The sequence below is a fragment of the Taurulus bubalis genome, assembly GCF_910589615.1.
Source record: "Taurulus bubalis genome assembly, chromosome: 7".
Lineage (NCBI taxonomy): Eukaryota > Metazoa > Chordata > Actinopteri > Perciformes > Cottidae > Taurulus > Taurulus bubalis.
This window is the reverse complement of record NC_136595.1, coordinates 12,696,562-12,711,956: the sequence shown is the minus strand read 5'-3', so window position 1 is coordinate 12,711,956 and position 15,395 is coordinate 12,696,562. Positions and strand designations below refer to the sequence as shown.

The following is a 15,395-nucleotide window of genomic DNA, read 5'->3' as shown; positions in this document are numbered from 1 at the left end:
ACACAACTGTGCGGAAAGACATCAACATTTCACTATGTAAGAAAATGTAATTTACTAAAGTGTAATTATTATTTTTCTGGCTCATGACTTGTAATGATACTTTTCAATTCCCTGTTCTAATCACATTTCAAACTTGTGCACATGCAAAGGACTCTAGTGAGTGATATGTGGGATGTTCAACAATAAGACAACACTAGGAGTAATATTAAATTGGGACAATACATTTTTGCATACAAACTGCTCCAGCTTGGACTTCTCTTACACTTGACTGAAATAGTATTCAAAATAAATAAATACCGTACATTCTACTGGCCTTTGCAGCTTATTTTATCAACTGGTTCCAGAAACTCTGGAATCTGATGTAAAATTGTTCGGTGCTAAAAAATATTCCAAGTTTGACTCTATTCTCCATGGAAAACCACCTAGGCTAACAAACAGCCTTTGTGTAAAAAATAATATATTAATATTTAATCATATATATATATTTCAGTATGCTGCTTGAACCTGGTCAGGATGTGTTAACCTGAAATCTTCTAAAGGAATAATTGTGAATGTAGCAAAGTTTCATGTCAACACTGTACACAGGCAGCAAAAATATATATATTTTGTGCAGGGATCTCTAGTATTTAAATGTTATAGTAAAGTGTATGAGGCTGGTGGGTGTTAATGGAGAAATGGAGGGATGAGATGCATAAGAGCCAGTTGCTGAGTGGGATCGATCACTCGGCGTTTCTTCAACCGGCCGCCCACTCACCCGCCCACAGCTGCATTGTTCACTCCGCCACTCATCTTTGAAACATTTCACTCTAAAAATGGACGCATCATTTAACATATCCACAAATCCAATGTTGTGAGCTTTTATACAGCGTAGTATACATGTAAATATTTGCATTTCTAGTGGAAACAAAGGCCAGAAGCAACAACAGCTACTCAGTCTGCAGTTTGAAGAAAAGACAGTTTAAAACAAAGAGGGAAAAAACAGTGTTAATGCTTTTTAATTGAGCATGAAATCCCGCCCATGCCAGCCATTGTGCCATCAATTCATCATCTATTGATCCTTCCAGTAGATGACTCCTTCAATCTAACTTTTCTCTCTGTCATGCCCTCACTCTTACCGTTACCTTTCTATGATTAGTCACACAATCTGTAATTTTAGGTCAATCCTACCCTTCACCTTCATCCTTCCATCAATTCCGCTCCTTAACATTCGACCACCACCCACTCTGCAGACGGCTTTTACTCCTCTCCTTTGTTTCCCTCTCTTTTTTGACAGTCTTTAGTGAAAACAAAATACTGCAACTAATCTCAAATCACAAAACGGAAGGTTCAAAAACAGATGTCACTACACAACCACGGTGATGATGACCTAATGAGACATCTGCACAGTTTCCCTTCTGCATATTTCAATTGTATTTCTGATTGAAAAAGTGTATTAGCCACAGCTGGTTTGAAGTTATTTACACAATTCCTAGTAAACTCCAGACTTTGCTTACATTTCCCAGACTGCTCACACACCACAGCAGCACTTCTCTTGGTCATAGCTGCTGTTGGGTTTATGAAAATAAAAAGACATCGCAATTATTTTTCAGAATGATATACAGTCATAGTTGACCACAAAGCAAATCCTAAGCTTTGGCAATGAAATACAAGTTAAATAAAAACCCAGCAAAAATTTTGGAGGCAATAGTGGACTCCAAGAAAGCTATTTTTGAAACCATAACCCATAACTTTCTGTGATCCTGTGCCAATGGCATAAATAAAGGCAGTGCAGCCACTGCACTGGGGCCACTGGCCTGAGACTTTTACTGAAGTAACATTTTGAATACAAGGCTTTTACTTGTAACAGTATTTATACACTTTGGTATTACTATTTTTACTTAAGTAAAAAATATCTGACTACATTTTCAGAAACTGTGCTCTGGTAAACAATGTAATCATAAACACAGTAGTTGTATAGATATAATGGGGATGATATGGCAAAAGGTGAAAAAAATGTTCAGACAAGGTGAGAAAGGAAAGACTGAATAATACAATATTATCATGTGTGTATTATCATTATCCTGATATCAATTTTATATATTTTTATTTCACGGTTATTGTCAATACCGGTATATGAAATAAGATGAAATAATGTTATTCTATTAGTCCCGCAGTGGAGAAATTGCAGGATTACAGCAGCATTGCACAGAAGAGACACATAGTAAATAAAAAAAATCAAGTAATATAAATAAACAGTAATACAGTAATACAAACAGTAAAGAAGAATACAGTAGCAATATTAAATATACAGACGGAATAAAAAAGAAAAGAAAAGTACTTAACTGTATTATATATTGCGAAACACAAATCTTAATCTTAAATCTTTGCAGTTGAAAGGCAGATCCAAAAAAAGGAACTGTGGCATTTGGGGGTTTAGTCTAGCCTCTTCTAGCAGTTGCAAGCTAGAGAGTCGAGGTCTCCACAGGTCATGCAAATCCACCCTAACTTTGTATTTCCCTCATATTAGCTAGCTAGTTGCAACAGTAATACAACCCCAGCACAAGATTGAGGTGCTAAGTGGGTGACGATCGACATTCGGTACTGATGACCTACTTCAGTTGAAAATCACTATTGTGTTGTTGCGGCCGTGACAAAGAGTCACAAGGAAAGATGCAGCAAAGTGAGACCAGTACGAGTAATTAGAGCAGATATATAGCACATGTAGCCCTGTAGCCGAGCTTGGCTATAGTCGCGGGGTTGTGAACCCGTGTGCGACACAAAGGAACTGTTGAAGAATCGATAAATCATCTTCTCTCTTGGTGTCAAACATGAGGAGTTTTTTTTAAACTAACTAAAGCGTATGCGTGGGGGTACTACCTCGCTTAATTAGCTACCCACAGTGCACTTGGCCTAATAAAACTGAAAACTGAAAAAAGAAAACACACACACACACACACACACACACACACACACACACACACACACACAGGCCAAAACGTGACATACGTTCATGACATACTCACATATTCTCAGTCAACCTTGACAGCAGGAGCTAAGAGGTAACAGAGTGTGTGTGTGTGTGTGTGTGTGTGTGTGTGTGTGTGTGTGTGTGTGTGTGTGTGTGTGTGTGTGTGTGTGTGTGTTGAGAGATAACAACCATATAACACTTGCGTAGCCTGTGCTGATTTACATTTAGTGATTCACAAGATGACAGATGGACAAATGACGACAGAGGGAGAAAAATAAAAGAGGGGAGGAAGAGAGGGAGACACAGAGAGGGAGAGGCTGTGACAAGCTGCTGTCCAAGGAAGCAATTAGATGGACTCGGCTGCTGTCAGACTGCTGTCAGAGACGAAAAAATACAAAAATGAAAAAGAGTGGTGTTGAGTTGAGAAATGGTTCTGTTAGCTAGTGTTGTGTAGTCCAGTTGCAGGGACGCAGCCCATGAGAATTATTATTTTCGGACTATTTTTCTTTCTTTTCTTTCTTCTTACCGGTCACTCCACTGCACACTTCATATTTAAACACTCATGCCACTTAACATACACTTTTTAACTTAAACACACATGTCACTTTAACATACACTTACATTAACGTTATCTGTTTGTCTGAGCACTTCTTATACTTGATTTAAATATCATTGCTCTGTTGTTGTCGTTGACTGTTGATTGTTGTTCGTCTCGTCTAATGTATGCACCTTCCGCCTAGCAAGATTCCTTGTTTGTGTAAACATTCCTGGCAATAAACAGTATCTGATTCTGATTCTGATAAAGTAGGAGAATTCACTTAAAAAGGGACAACTATATGATTCCTAAATCTTGCTGCAGCAGATGTTTCATCATCCAGACGTACTTGCAAACCGCTTTTGTGTGCGATTACATTCATTGTATCGCCTCTTACTTTTGTGAAGCTTTCTATGTGTGTATGTATGTAGTAGCAGCAAGGGTGATCTAAATCTCTACAGTGAAAAGTGATTTTAAGGAAATCATGGGCAGATCTAAGACAAATAGAAGACACTTGTCCTTATGTATTTGGAATTTGTTTGCTACTCAGACTGTATTTGATACCCAACCCTATGATGCTGCATATAATAACAGGCTTGATGTATATTCCAAACTTCCCGAAAGCAGTGTACCATTTCTCAGACTTCCACAAGTGCAGCCTTCCAGACATCACAAACAACTAACAGCAAAGCCAATCAACTCTCTATTCAGCAGCGTCATTACCAGAGAAACACACAAACCAACAACCCAAATACTTTTATCTTTTTGGGAGGGATGAAAAAAAGAAGAACAAAGAGGAGCAAAAGTATGAGTTATAATGGCAAAGTCACAATGGAGAAAGTACATATGATGGATGGTGCTACTTGTGTGTGACTGCAGGACAACTGAACCTGTACTCATCCCTCAGCTTGTGCATTTCATCCACACACACACACACACACACACACACACACACACACACACACACACACACACACACACACACACACATACACACGCACACACACACTAATACAAAGTGACAGGCCAATGAGCTTTATGCAAGCATGTGTTGTCTTCATTACTGGACAGTGCCGGCGACAAACACAAAGGCCTCCATTGAAAGGCTGGGATTCCCATGATAAGCTCCGCCTTTGTATTCCCAGATCCCTGGTTCCACAGCACTGTCGAATTAGCACACATACCTCTGGACCTCATGTGTAAGCGGTTGGCTGTCTGTGGCTGGCTGGTTGGCTCGCTGACTGGTTGGATGGTTGGATGTACATGTGAGCATCTGTGTGCCTGTCAAGCTGCCTGTCTGCTTCTCTGTCAAGTGTTAAATCTCAGCAGAACACACCTGAAACCAAAACAAGCCTTGAACTTTCTCTATCTCATTATATTAATTATCAAAAAGTTTAATTCAAGTCAATTGTTTTTCTTACCTGCAGTATTTTATTGTTTTTTTATCTCTGACATTTGCTCTTGAGAGAAGACTCATTTTGAAGCTAAACTTATTTTCTATCAGTCTGTGATCTCGTGGCTATAAATAATAATATGTTGATTAAATATGAAGACACAGACCACTGCCTTAGGTCATTAAAATGATTGGCAGTAAAAATGGATCATGTTTAGAATCTGATCCAAAGGAATAAATCATTTAAACCCATTCATCTCTGAATTTGCATATGATTTTTTTGGTTTGGCCTGTTCCGATACTGTATTGATACCAAACAAGGGCAGGCAGATTTAATGACAAACACACAGTATAACATATTAAAGGCCTCAGGTGAGTTGAAACCTTTGGGATGTGAAGAAAACTCAAATTAAAATCACAGAGTCTGAATGCGCCAAATTTGCAGCCAACGCGTAATCTGCTCCGATAATGAGATTTTAAACAGCGCTGGCAATCCCACCACATAGTAATGCGAGTGTGGAGACAGATAATGATGAATGCTTTACTTTTTGAACGTGGGCTATGAGCCAGCTAACAAGCTGCTGGTAAAGTGCCTCCAATTTGCAAATGGTGAAGCAAGAACTTAAGGAAGGAAAGAAGCAAAGAGAAAAGGGATCGAGACGCAGCAAGATGTGTGAATGAGGAATATCGCGAAAGAACGGTGAGAGGATTAGATACTTTTTGAGAGAATGTTTTGGCAAGAAAAGGGGGTTGTGGTTAAAAAAAAAATCAGGAGCTCAGTATGAACTGAGGTGATAATATTCATGTGTGTGGTTACTGTGGTGTGTGTGTGTGTGTGTGTGTGTGTGTGTGTGTGTGTGTGTGTGTGTGTGTGTGTGTGTGTGTGTGTGTGTGCGTGTGTGTGTACGTGTGCGCGTGTGTGTTCAGAGGGTGGGTGTTTAAGGAAAAATCATCATTAGCCGAGGAACTGAAGCAACGGCCCGAAGCAAAGCCGTAAATGGAGACAGGGAGTTTCATACATACACACTGACACACGCACACACATAGCGGAACGCACTTAAACACACCGGCATTACACACCAACAGACACAGACACATAAACACTCCCATCAGTATGGCCTAATAAGTCCAACGGTGGAGGCCGGCTCAGTGGGCTGATGTAGTCATGAGGTGCAGATGCATGCCAAAGCTTTTCTGAGCAGTACTTTTCAATTAGAGCAGAGGTCGGAGACGAGCCAGTAGAGGTTCCACGAACTAACACAAACAGCGAGGAAACACCTGAGTATTATGGGACAGAACGAGGATGACAGTTTTTCATGGCAATCTTTTCGTTAACCCCGGAAAATCCAATTAGAGCAAAAGCTAAATGTGTAGTATGAAATAATTACCACGGGGTCAATTACTAACGCGTCCCCAGAAAGAATCATCTTTAGTGTAGTTAACATCTATATCTCAGGAGAAGCCAATTACATACACCTCAAGGAAAATGACTTCAGAACCGAACCATACAAACACAGGCACAGAAGGTCACATGTCCTCACAGGGTAAAATGAAGTTGTGTCGTTTACCTGCACTAAACTGCCACCTCACCCACCCAAGTGTCCAGGTATTAAAACTTGGGACCGGACACAGGATTGGTCGGTGGATCAAATGCTTCTTTATGCCATGTGTTTATTTAAAAGACAACTACTCTGTTGTCTTTAATTGTCTTTTTGCCTCTGTTGTCTTTAATGTATTTTTAATATTTATCTTGTTTATTGTATATAATATGTATATATGTCCGATGAGAGCTGCGTGAAACCGGATTCAAATTCCATGTTTGTGTAGACACACATGTCCAATAAAGCTGATTCTGAAAGAAAAATGTGGATAGAAGAATAGCACAATTTTTTTTAAACTGTAGAGCCAGGATATGATCGATTATATCTGATAAACTGTACCAATAGGAATAAGAAACTAAATTATGAAAACAAAAGCTAAAAAGAATAACATTATTTTCCATTAACTAGTGTCCGTTACAGGTTGGTCTATGTGAAGGAATTCCTGTATCTTATAGATCTTATAATCATAAACACTCAAGTGAAAATGAAACAGGTGTAAAAGCAGCAGTCTTATTACAGACGTGTCGCTAAAAGGAATCCCAAAGTACACACAAACTTTACCTTCCAAAACAAACACAGACACTCACACTCCCAAGTGACAAACTGAGCATTCGGATGATTCCTGAGTCTTGTGCCTGCTTGACTGTGTTTTTGTATCTGCATATGTGATACACTCCGTTCAGGGAATATGTGTGCATTTCACACCCATTATAAAAACCTCTCTGCACATAATAAAACCAAATTCTGTTCTCCGAGGTGTTATGCCCTTTTTGACAGTGGCGGGCCGTCAGGGCCTGCTAAGCCTTCTCTGCTGGCCTAAACAGAATCTACAAAGTTTACATTTAAATTTAATTTTTTTATAATTTTAGTTTTTTATATAATTCTTTCTTTTTTTATAGTTAAAAGTTATAGCTATTTTTTTTTTTTTTTATTTATTTATAGTTTAATTGTATCAGCTGTTAAACTAAACAGACAGAGCAGACGTAGATACCAAATAGCTAGTCAACAGGAGAGCCTGACCCATACGGGCTTCTTAAAACCAGCTCTTATATTAACTCATTTTTAGTTCAGCATTTCTTTACCCATGTCGTAACCAAATTAGTTGATGCTGTGAATGACAAACCATGGCTTCTTTTGAGCACTTTGATATGAAATATGCAACAAAACTCAATGTTTCTCGACCAACAAAATAATCTGCTGAACAAATTTACTTTTAATTCTTCAAGAGTACCCAGTTTGAATTTGATGAAAAATGATCAACCATGCAGCATGATTTGCAGGAAAATAATTCATAAAAGATTTAATATTTTTATAATTCAGTAGATTGTTTTTTTAATTCACATAATGACTCAGTGGACTTTGTATTCAAGAGAGAAGAGTGTGTATCTGTGTGTGAGAGCTGAGGAAGCAAGAAATAACATTTCAAGTGTTGTTTAATCTTCATCAGCAATTTATTCTACAAACAATACAATCAGACTATATCCTGATTTCTAAGCCTCTGTAGTGTCACGTTGTGCTTCCCAGGTATCATTTTCTGCTTCACAGATGCAGCAGCAGCAACAACAACAACAACAACAACAACAACAACAACAGCCATCCCAAACCAGCCAAACCAGGAGCTCCACCAAAACTAAAAATTATGAAAATTATGTTAATTGCAACTCAGTGGTGAAAAGCAGAGAGGTAGAGATACAAGAAGAAGCCTTTGAGTAATGAAAGTAACAAGAACAGAAAAAAATAACAGAAAACGTCAAAGAACATTTTCAACATTATCATCTAACAATTTTCCTTTTGCCATAAGTATACTGTTGTTTGACAAAATTAATAATTTGGAAATAGTCAACACAACATGCCTACGTATGAGACTGTGGCTCTCCATATACAATATTGGTATCTTTTCCCTTCCATAATAGAGAGAACTGTGTGCTGAAGGTTTTGGCTTCAAGAGCTTTCTATTCTGAATTTGTCAGCACATTTCAGCTCATTCACTTAAACCCTTTCACAGAGTGCTTCACTTCAAACCACTGTTGCATGGTGGCACAGACAGAAACAATCTCGGTATTTTCTAAAGCTGTGAGACTTGGAGAGGCAGGAAGGGTGAAAGAGACAGAAAAGACGGAGGAAGAGAGGAAGGAGAGGAGCGAGTCAGACTGTAAACACTTGGTTTGCCTGACGTTATCCAGCTGCCATGAAGACTGATCCAATGGCAAGCAAGTTCAATCTGACTGCTGTCACACACACACACAACCAACACTTCTCACACACAGATTTACATTTGTTATGACACCCATTAAACACACACACACACACACACACACACACACACACACACACACACACACACACACACACACACACACACACACACACACACACACACACAGGGGTAAATCACAGAGGTTGAGGTTAGATAGAGGTCTGTATGTGTTTGGGGTAAGTGAAGAGGCGACAAGTCACGGGGTAACCGGATCAAGAACGTATTCAGTCCACAAAGTGAAAAGCTAGAGGCTTGATATCAATCTCTCTCTCACACACACACACACACACACACACACATACACACACACACACACACACACACACACACACACACACACACACACACACACACACTGTTACCTCTTAGCTCCTGCTGTCAAGGTTGACTGAGAATATGTATGTCATAAACGTATGTCACGTTTTGGCCTGTGCTTTGGCCTGTGTGTGTGTGTGTGTTTTTTTTCAGTTTTATTAGGCCAAGTGCACTGTGGGTAGCTAATGAACGAGAGTAATACGCCCACACATACGCTTTAGTTAGTTTAAAAAAAACTCCTCATGTTTGACACCAAGAGAGAAGATGAAGAAGATGATAATGAGGATTCTGATGGTTCTCTTCCTTAGCTGGTTCTCATGGGCGCTATTGCTCCCTCGTTACAAGGCAATATTCAATAATGGGGCCCGTCACATTTGTTTCTGGGACAAGTGTGAAACAGCCCTATGGCTACTCCAGAAGCTGCCTCATTGTTCCTGTATTTCACATCCACAAGTCCATAACTAGCATATGTGTGTGTATATAATTGGCCTTGCAGAGGTTTTATGGTGTACAATTTGCAGAAACAACTCATGCACAAAGACTTCATCTCAACGAGACTACATTAGAAGCAAGGGACATTTTTATATTTATCAATCAATTCTTCAACAGTTCCTTTGTGTCACACAGTGAGCACCCTGCCAGCTAAAGCAGCATCCCACTTTAAACAATCACATTTGTACCCTTTTCATTAGGGTGGACGTGTTAATGATCGGTGTCACTAAGTTTCACTGCTCTCCGTCTCCATCGACTAAACAGAAAACATTAAGACACAGCCAACAGCTCCAGCTGATTGAAAAGTTTAAAAAAAGGTTTCAACGGTGTCATGATTAACCGTGAAGGTCTATAAATGCGTTCTGTATAAGTAAGTATAAGTGCTACATTAAAAATAAGTTCTACTGAAAATGCTCTCCAATGTGGATACATCTGATGAAAATGGAGTTGGGTTGTACAGTAGGAGAAGAATATTTAAAAAAAAACAGTACAGCCAGGGTGGCCAAGAACGTGTCATGGAGAGTTACCATCGTGCAGGTTTTCATTCCATCCGATTACCTCACCTCTACTTGAAGTCTTTGGTTGTAAAACCCTGCACATAGTTGGCTACCTCTAGGTGGCTGTGGCTCAGGAGGTGGAGCACATTATCTTTTCATCATGCCTGCATGTTGAAGTGTCTTTGAGCAAGACACTGACCTCAAGTTCCGACCGGTGGGCGGGCCAGCACCTTGCATGACGGCTTCGCCACAATGGTGTATTAATGTGTTTGTGAATGGGTGAAAACATTGCAAAGTACTATGTCTGGTAAGGTAGAAAAGCGCCATTTAAATGCAATTCATTTACTACTGGTGATGTACAGTATGATGGTATGTTTGCGTACTGATTTAGTTACTAATAACTTGGCTGCAGCAAAAAAGGAGCAGTCCAACATTTTTGAGAAAAACACGGTTATTCCCTGAGTTAGCATTAAACTAATGGAATATAACATGTTAATTAGTGAGCTTCAGAGGTGCTATTAGGCAGGTTGCCTTTGGACCAAGTTAGACTAGCTGTTTTCCTGTTTCAGGTCATTACAATAAGCGAAGATAACTGGCTCCAGCTAAATAGCTAATGTAATGTAATGTATTTATCATCCAACTCTCGGCAAGAAAGCAAATAAGCTTGTTTTCCAAAAACTATCCAGACAAAAAAATGTTCTGTCCCCTCCACCGTTCTCTGACACTCATTCCTCAATACGACTGACGCAATACAGACCTTACTGCTACGCATTAGAACCAAAACAAGTCTGAGAGGGTTGACAGTCATACTTCTTTTTTTCATATTTCAAAATTTCAAAAAGCCGTTTCTGTATTTCTGCTTTTCTGTGTTTTTCAGTCTCTCCCTGTTGCCCCTCTCCCCCTCTGAGAGAGAGAGATAAAGAGCATTATGTGAGAGAGAAACAAGGGGAGAGGAATGTCGTGCCATCACAATGGGTTTGTCAGGAGAAATTGTACATTTCCTTCAACAACTTCTGATTCCCATCCCACTCCACCCACCTCGCCACATCAGAGCCCAACACCCAACGCCAACACAGCCGGCTAATTAGTACAGTGGCTGCCGGACCGATGAGGGCCTGTGTTTCATCACACTCTCATTTGTTCCTAAATCCTATTAACCTTTTGGATGGGCTGGTGCTTTGATTTCTCAGCTGTTTACAGCTCCCTCTGCTTTCTAACAGCGTTATGTTTCAGGTGCTAGGCTGACTGGAAGGACTAAATATAGGCTCTATGTAAGAGATTTCCCTGGAAAGGGAGACACTCTAGGGGCTGGGGGTCTGATTTGTGCTTTATGTGTGTGCTTTGTGTGTGTGTGCTTTGTGTGTGTGTGCTTTGTGTGCTTTGTGTGTATACATGTACATGTCTGACTTATGAGAACCTAATGTACTCCGAATGTGAGTAGGATGTGTGAGTCTGTGCAAAAACGTACTTGTGTTAGATTAGATATTACAAGTTATGCACCCGTCATTTGTACAAAGCCTGTAAAAACACATTTAACTTTTTGAATTTCGTTCATTTTAACTCAAGAAGCAAGCTGCCAATGAAATGCTTCAAAAAACATTAGTACTTTATTTTACAAAAATGTAACTGAAACCATGTCTGACTCATCACGCTCGTCCACTAACGCTCAAATCACCCGTCAATTTTGCCATCGCTTCTGCTAACCAGCCAGTCTGTTTTTATGTATGCATCACTGCAGAACGCTTCCAGCCTAAGGAGACCAAAATGTGCCTTAACGGTACAATCTGTATAGCATACGACAGACACTGTCTATCCTGAGACGCAAAGTAGACCACCCCGCCAAATCCCTTGTACAGAAGAAATATAAAACTATAAAAATTGTGTTAACTGCAATACTGAATCAATAGTATACATATTATATACTCAGTTACCAGTTTAAGAGGCTCACCTGGTTAAAACTATCAGTCTACTACAACAGCTTCAACAAGAAATCCTCCCTTCATGAAGACTGTAATGTTCAGTTATTGACATTTTGGAGGCATTTTTGGTGAATTTTAACAAACTACATCTTTCAAAATTATCCTAAAGTGCAATCAAGCGTTTATAGGAGGACTATTGTTTCAGACCTATTAAACTGACAATGGAATTTATTTTATCTTTAGATTTTATGAATAAAATAAAGGTGGAATTTTATTTATTTGAGTCATTCAGAGATAAATTAGGCATTAAAAAATAACTGACAGCCCATCATATACATCATAAAATCACCATCTCTGTGCTAAAAACAAACAACAGTCACTGCAGTATTTCAAATGTATATTTAGCAGAACTGTACTGACCGAGTAATGAGACAGATCTCGATCACTGGAGACACAGGCTTAAGTGTGACCCCTCCACTATTTCTACACTATGTAAAACAAGTGTTTCAGTTGTGCCATCACTACCACATGACTTGCCATATAACTATAAATACAATTTTGTGATGAAAGATATGACATTGCTGTATGCTTAGGGTTTGGTTTACAGGATCATTTGAGCTGAATATCGGTGTGTATGTGCTCTTATATGTCTATCTTTGTGAGGACCAGTCGGAGTTTAAGACTGAGGACATGTTCTATTCTTCAAATGGCTGGTTTAGGGTTAGAATTAGGAGAAGTTCATGGTTAATCATTTAGTTTTGAGTTTTAAAGGTTATGGTTAGGAAGTGCATTGCGTCGATGAGGGTCATCACAAACACAGGGGTACAAGCGCACGTGTGTGTGTGTGTTTGTGCGTCTGTATGTCTGTTAGGTGTGAGTTTTACCTGTGCCTTTGTTCCGGTCCACAAAGCAGTATTTCAGTTCATATTCTTTCAGAATCTCATGGACTTCCTGTAAAGAGACACAAAGAGAGAAACACGGGAGTTGAGCTGAGAGATCGCCAAGACGGCAGAATAACGCATGATCAAATCTAAACCACAATTTTATAGAAAATATTTCTAAATTTGTCAAGAATAAACATGAATGTCACAAGTTACGACATTCAAATGTGAATTTCCAGTGACAATAAAAAATATACTTTTTGGTATTTGTATGTTTTTTCAGCGACACACAAAATGAATTACTTTTACTGGAAATGTACAATTAAAAATGGTCAGCAGACACGAATCTGTCGTAACTACGAGAAGTAAGTCACAGTATCTCATGACGGTACTATTCTAACAGCAAGAAAGTTATTTTTATCTAACCAGCTGCTTTCAATAACTATACGAATATTAAAATATTTCTAAGTAAATCTTAGAAAAATGTATTTATTTTTCTGCTCATCACAGAGACAAAACCTTATTTTCTCCACTTCCTTCACAGTAAACTCTTTGATCAGAGACTTCTCCAATTGCAGTAATTATGTTTTTTCTTTTTTTTTTTTAAGTGTATTTTCAAAAAGATAAAAAACTTTCTGCCTAATGTCAGGCTCGTAATCACAGCAGCCCACAACACTGCACTTCAATCCAGGCGAGGGACAGACACATGGCTGCAAATCAAAGTAATGCATTTGGAATTTATCTTTCAAAGTAGAGTGCCAGAGATGCTCACATCTTTTCTGAGTGACTCCACTGCTAACTCTGCTGGCCTTCGGGTTCCTTCCTGATGGGTCTCTCTGTTACAGAGTCTCTACTGCACACAAGTAAATGCACAAACTGGTCAGAGCTTGGCAGTAAGTGTTGTATTTTAGATGTGCTCCTGTGATATGAGTAACCTTGTGCATCCAGTCACAGTGAAAACCTGTCCAACAGTTGTCGGTCAAACAGGAGCACAGCGGAGGCGTAGGAACTGAGCAGTGAGCAACACAACAAAACAAAGAATAAACAAGATCAACTGCCACTGTGCTAAAACAACCTGCGGGTCACGGTCTAAACTCGGTCACACTGAAAAGGTCACTTCAGCATAAAGCAATTATTGTTAAGTGCCACCAGAGACGAGCTGTGATGGCCGGTCTACAGCAGAATGATGCACATCAGGGAGGACTTTCAGAGGGTTTTATCCACCAGACACTCTGGATTGATCATGATCACATCTGTATGATGTAGAGATACTCTCACCCTCCTTATGTTGTCCTTTCCACTTACATTCCAATTCTATACAAACTTTTAAAATACAGTAATCAAATGTGAATTTGCATGCAGGGTCCCAAATAATAATTTGGCTTTAACGTATGTTAGATGAAACGTTAACGGCCAGACAGTTCATTTATCAGGCAAATAAAATAATAATAAATATTTTTTTTGCGATTGCAATTTGCTATTATTACTATTTTGCATGTCATCTTGGTCTCATATGCAATTTTTTTATCAATATTATAGTTGTGTGCAGTAATACTACTCACACTAATCGTATGCATTCAACGATTTCAACACTAAAGTTCATAAATGGGCCTGATTGTCAAGAAAAAGGAAGATGAAAGTGAAACCAATCTTTCAAGAACTGATTATTATTTGGGAGGATGCGGCTGTCAGCTAATTTTGCGCAAATTTTTTATTCAATTTTTTCTCACTTCTGTTCAAAGAATAAAACAAAGAAATGAACTCATACAATGATCACATTTCACATGAGAGTGAAAGCAGGTTTGACATTTCCGGGAGGTCGAGTGTACAGAGAACACTTCCAATCCCATTTATCACATGGTTTCTAGAAAGACAACAACGCCTTCTGAAGTGTACACTTATTCTCTTGTCCTTTCTCTCTAACATGATCTAGCCCACTCATGACCACAGTGAGCAGGAATGTGCCATACGAGTGAAGGCCACACAAGGCAGCCCATGCTGAGGGTCACACTCACTCGCCCTTAAAATCAGAGCAGTGCCGGCTGCAGTCGCTGAGAGGGACACAATGCAGGTTTCTAGAGGGTAAAGCTGAGCTCTAGGAACTGGAATTCTGACATAAAAGGTACCAGATGAAAGGAAAACCTCATTTCCTACTTGAGTGAAATGAGTGAAGAAGATAAGCAACCAAAGAGGAACTTGTATAAAAAATCAAGTAAAGCAGCAAATATTAAAATGGCAGTTAGTGCAGTACTAAACAGGATGCAGACGCTGACATCACAGAGTACTTTGTGCCAGTCAGATGAGGTTGAATTATGCCCCTCAGTGTTCCTTCTCTCTTCGGTGGCGTTGCATCACTCGTCCCTGTGCTGTTCTGTACTTAAATCGTGCTGAGAGTTGGTTTCGCACAGCACCGGCGCATTACAAGACACTTCAAGACTATTTTTAGGGGTCCAAACAGTCTTGCCTCTCTTCTCCGCCAAACAATTTACCAGTTGAGCACACCATGCCGCACGTTTTTTTTTTTATGATATTCCAGTTTGTTTCACCCTATTTCCTTT

The 15,395-nt window shown here is 39.3% G+C and overlaps 1 protein-coding gene across 1 annotated transcript in view; it reads right to left on the bottom strand.

The window, feature by feature from the left end:
- Positions 1-15,395, bottom strand: part of raver2 (ribonucleoprotein, PTB-binding 2) — a gene marked incomplete at both ends in the record, with an annotated part of 61,693 nt that overhangs the window by 34,758 nt on the left and 11,540 nt on the right. Inside the window, one exon of the mRNA XM_079220495.1 lies at positions 12,841-12,907. Coding sequence (XP_079076621.1) covers positions 12,841-12,907 — 67 coding nt within the window. The remainder of the gene's footprint in view (positions 1-12,840; positions 12,908-15,395) is intronic.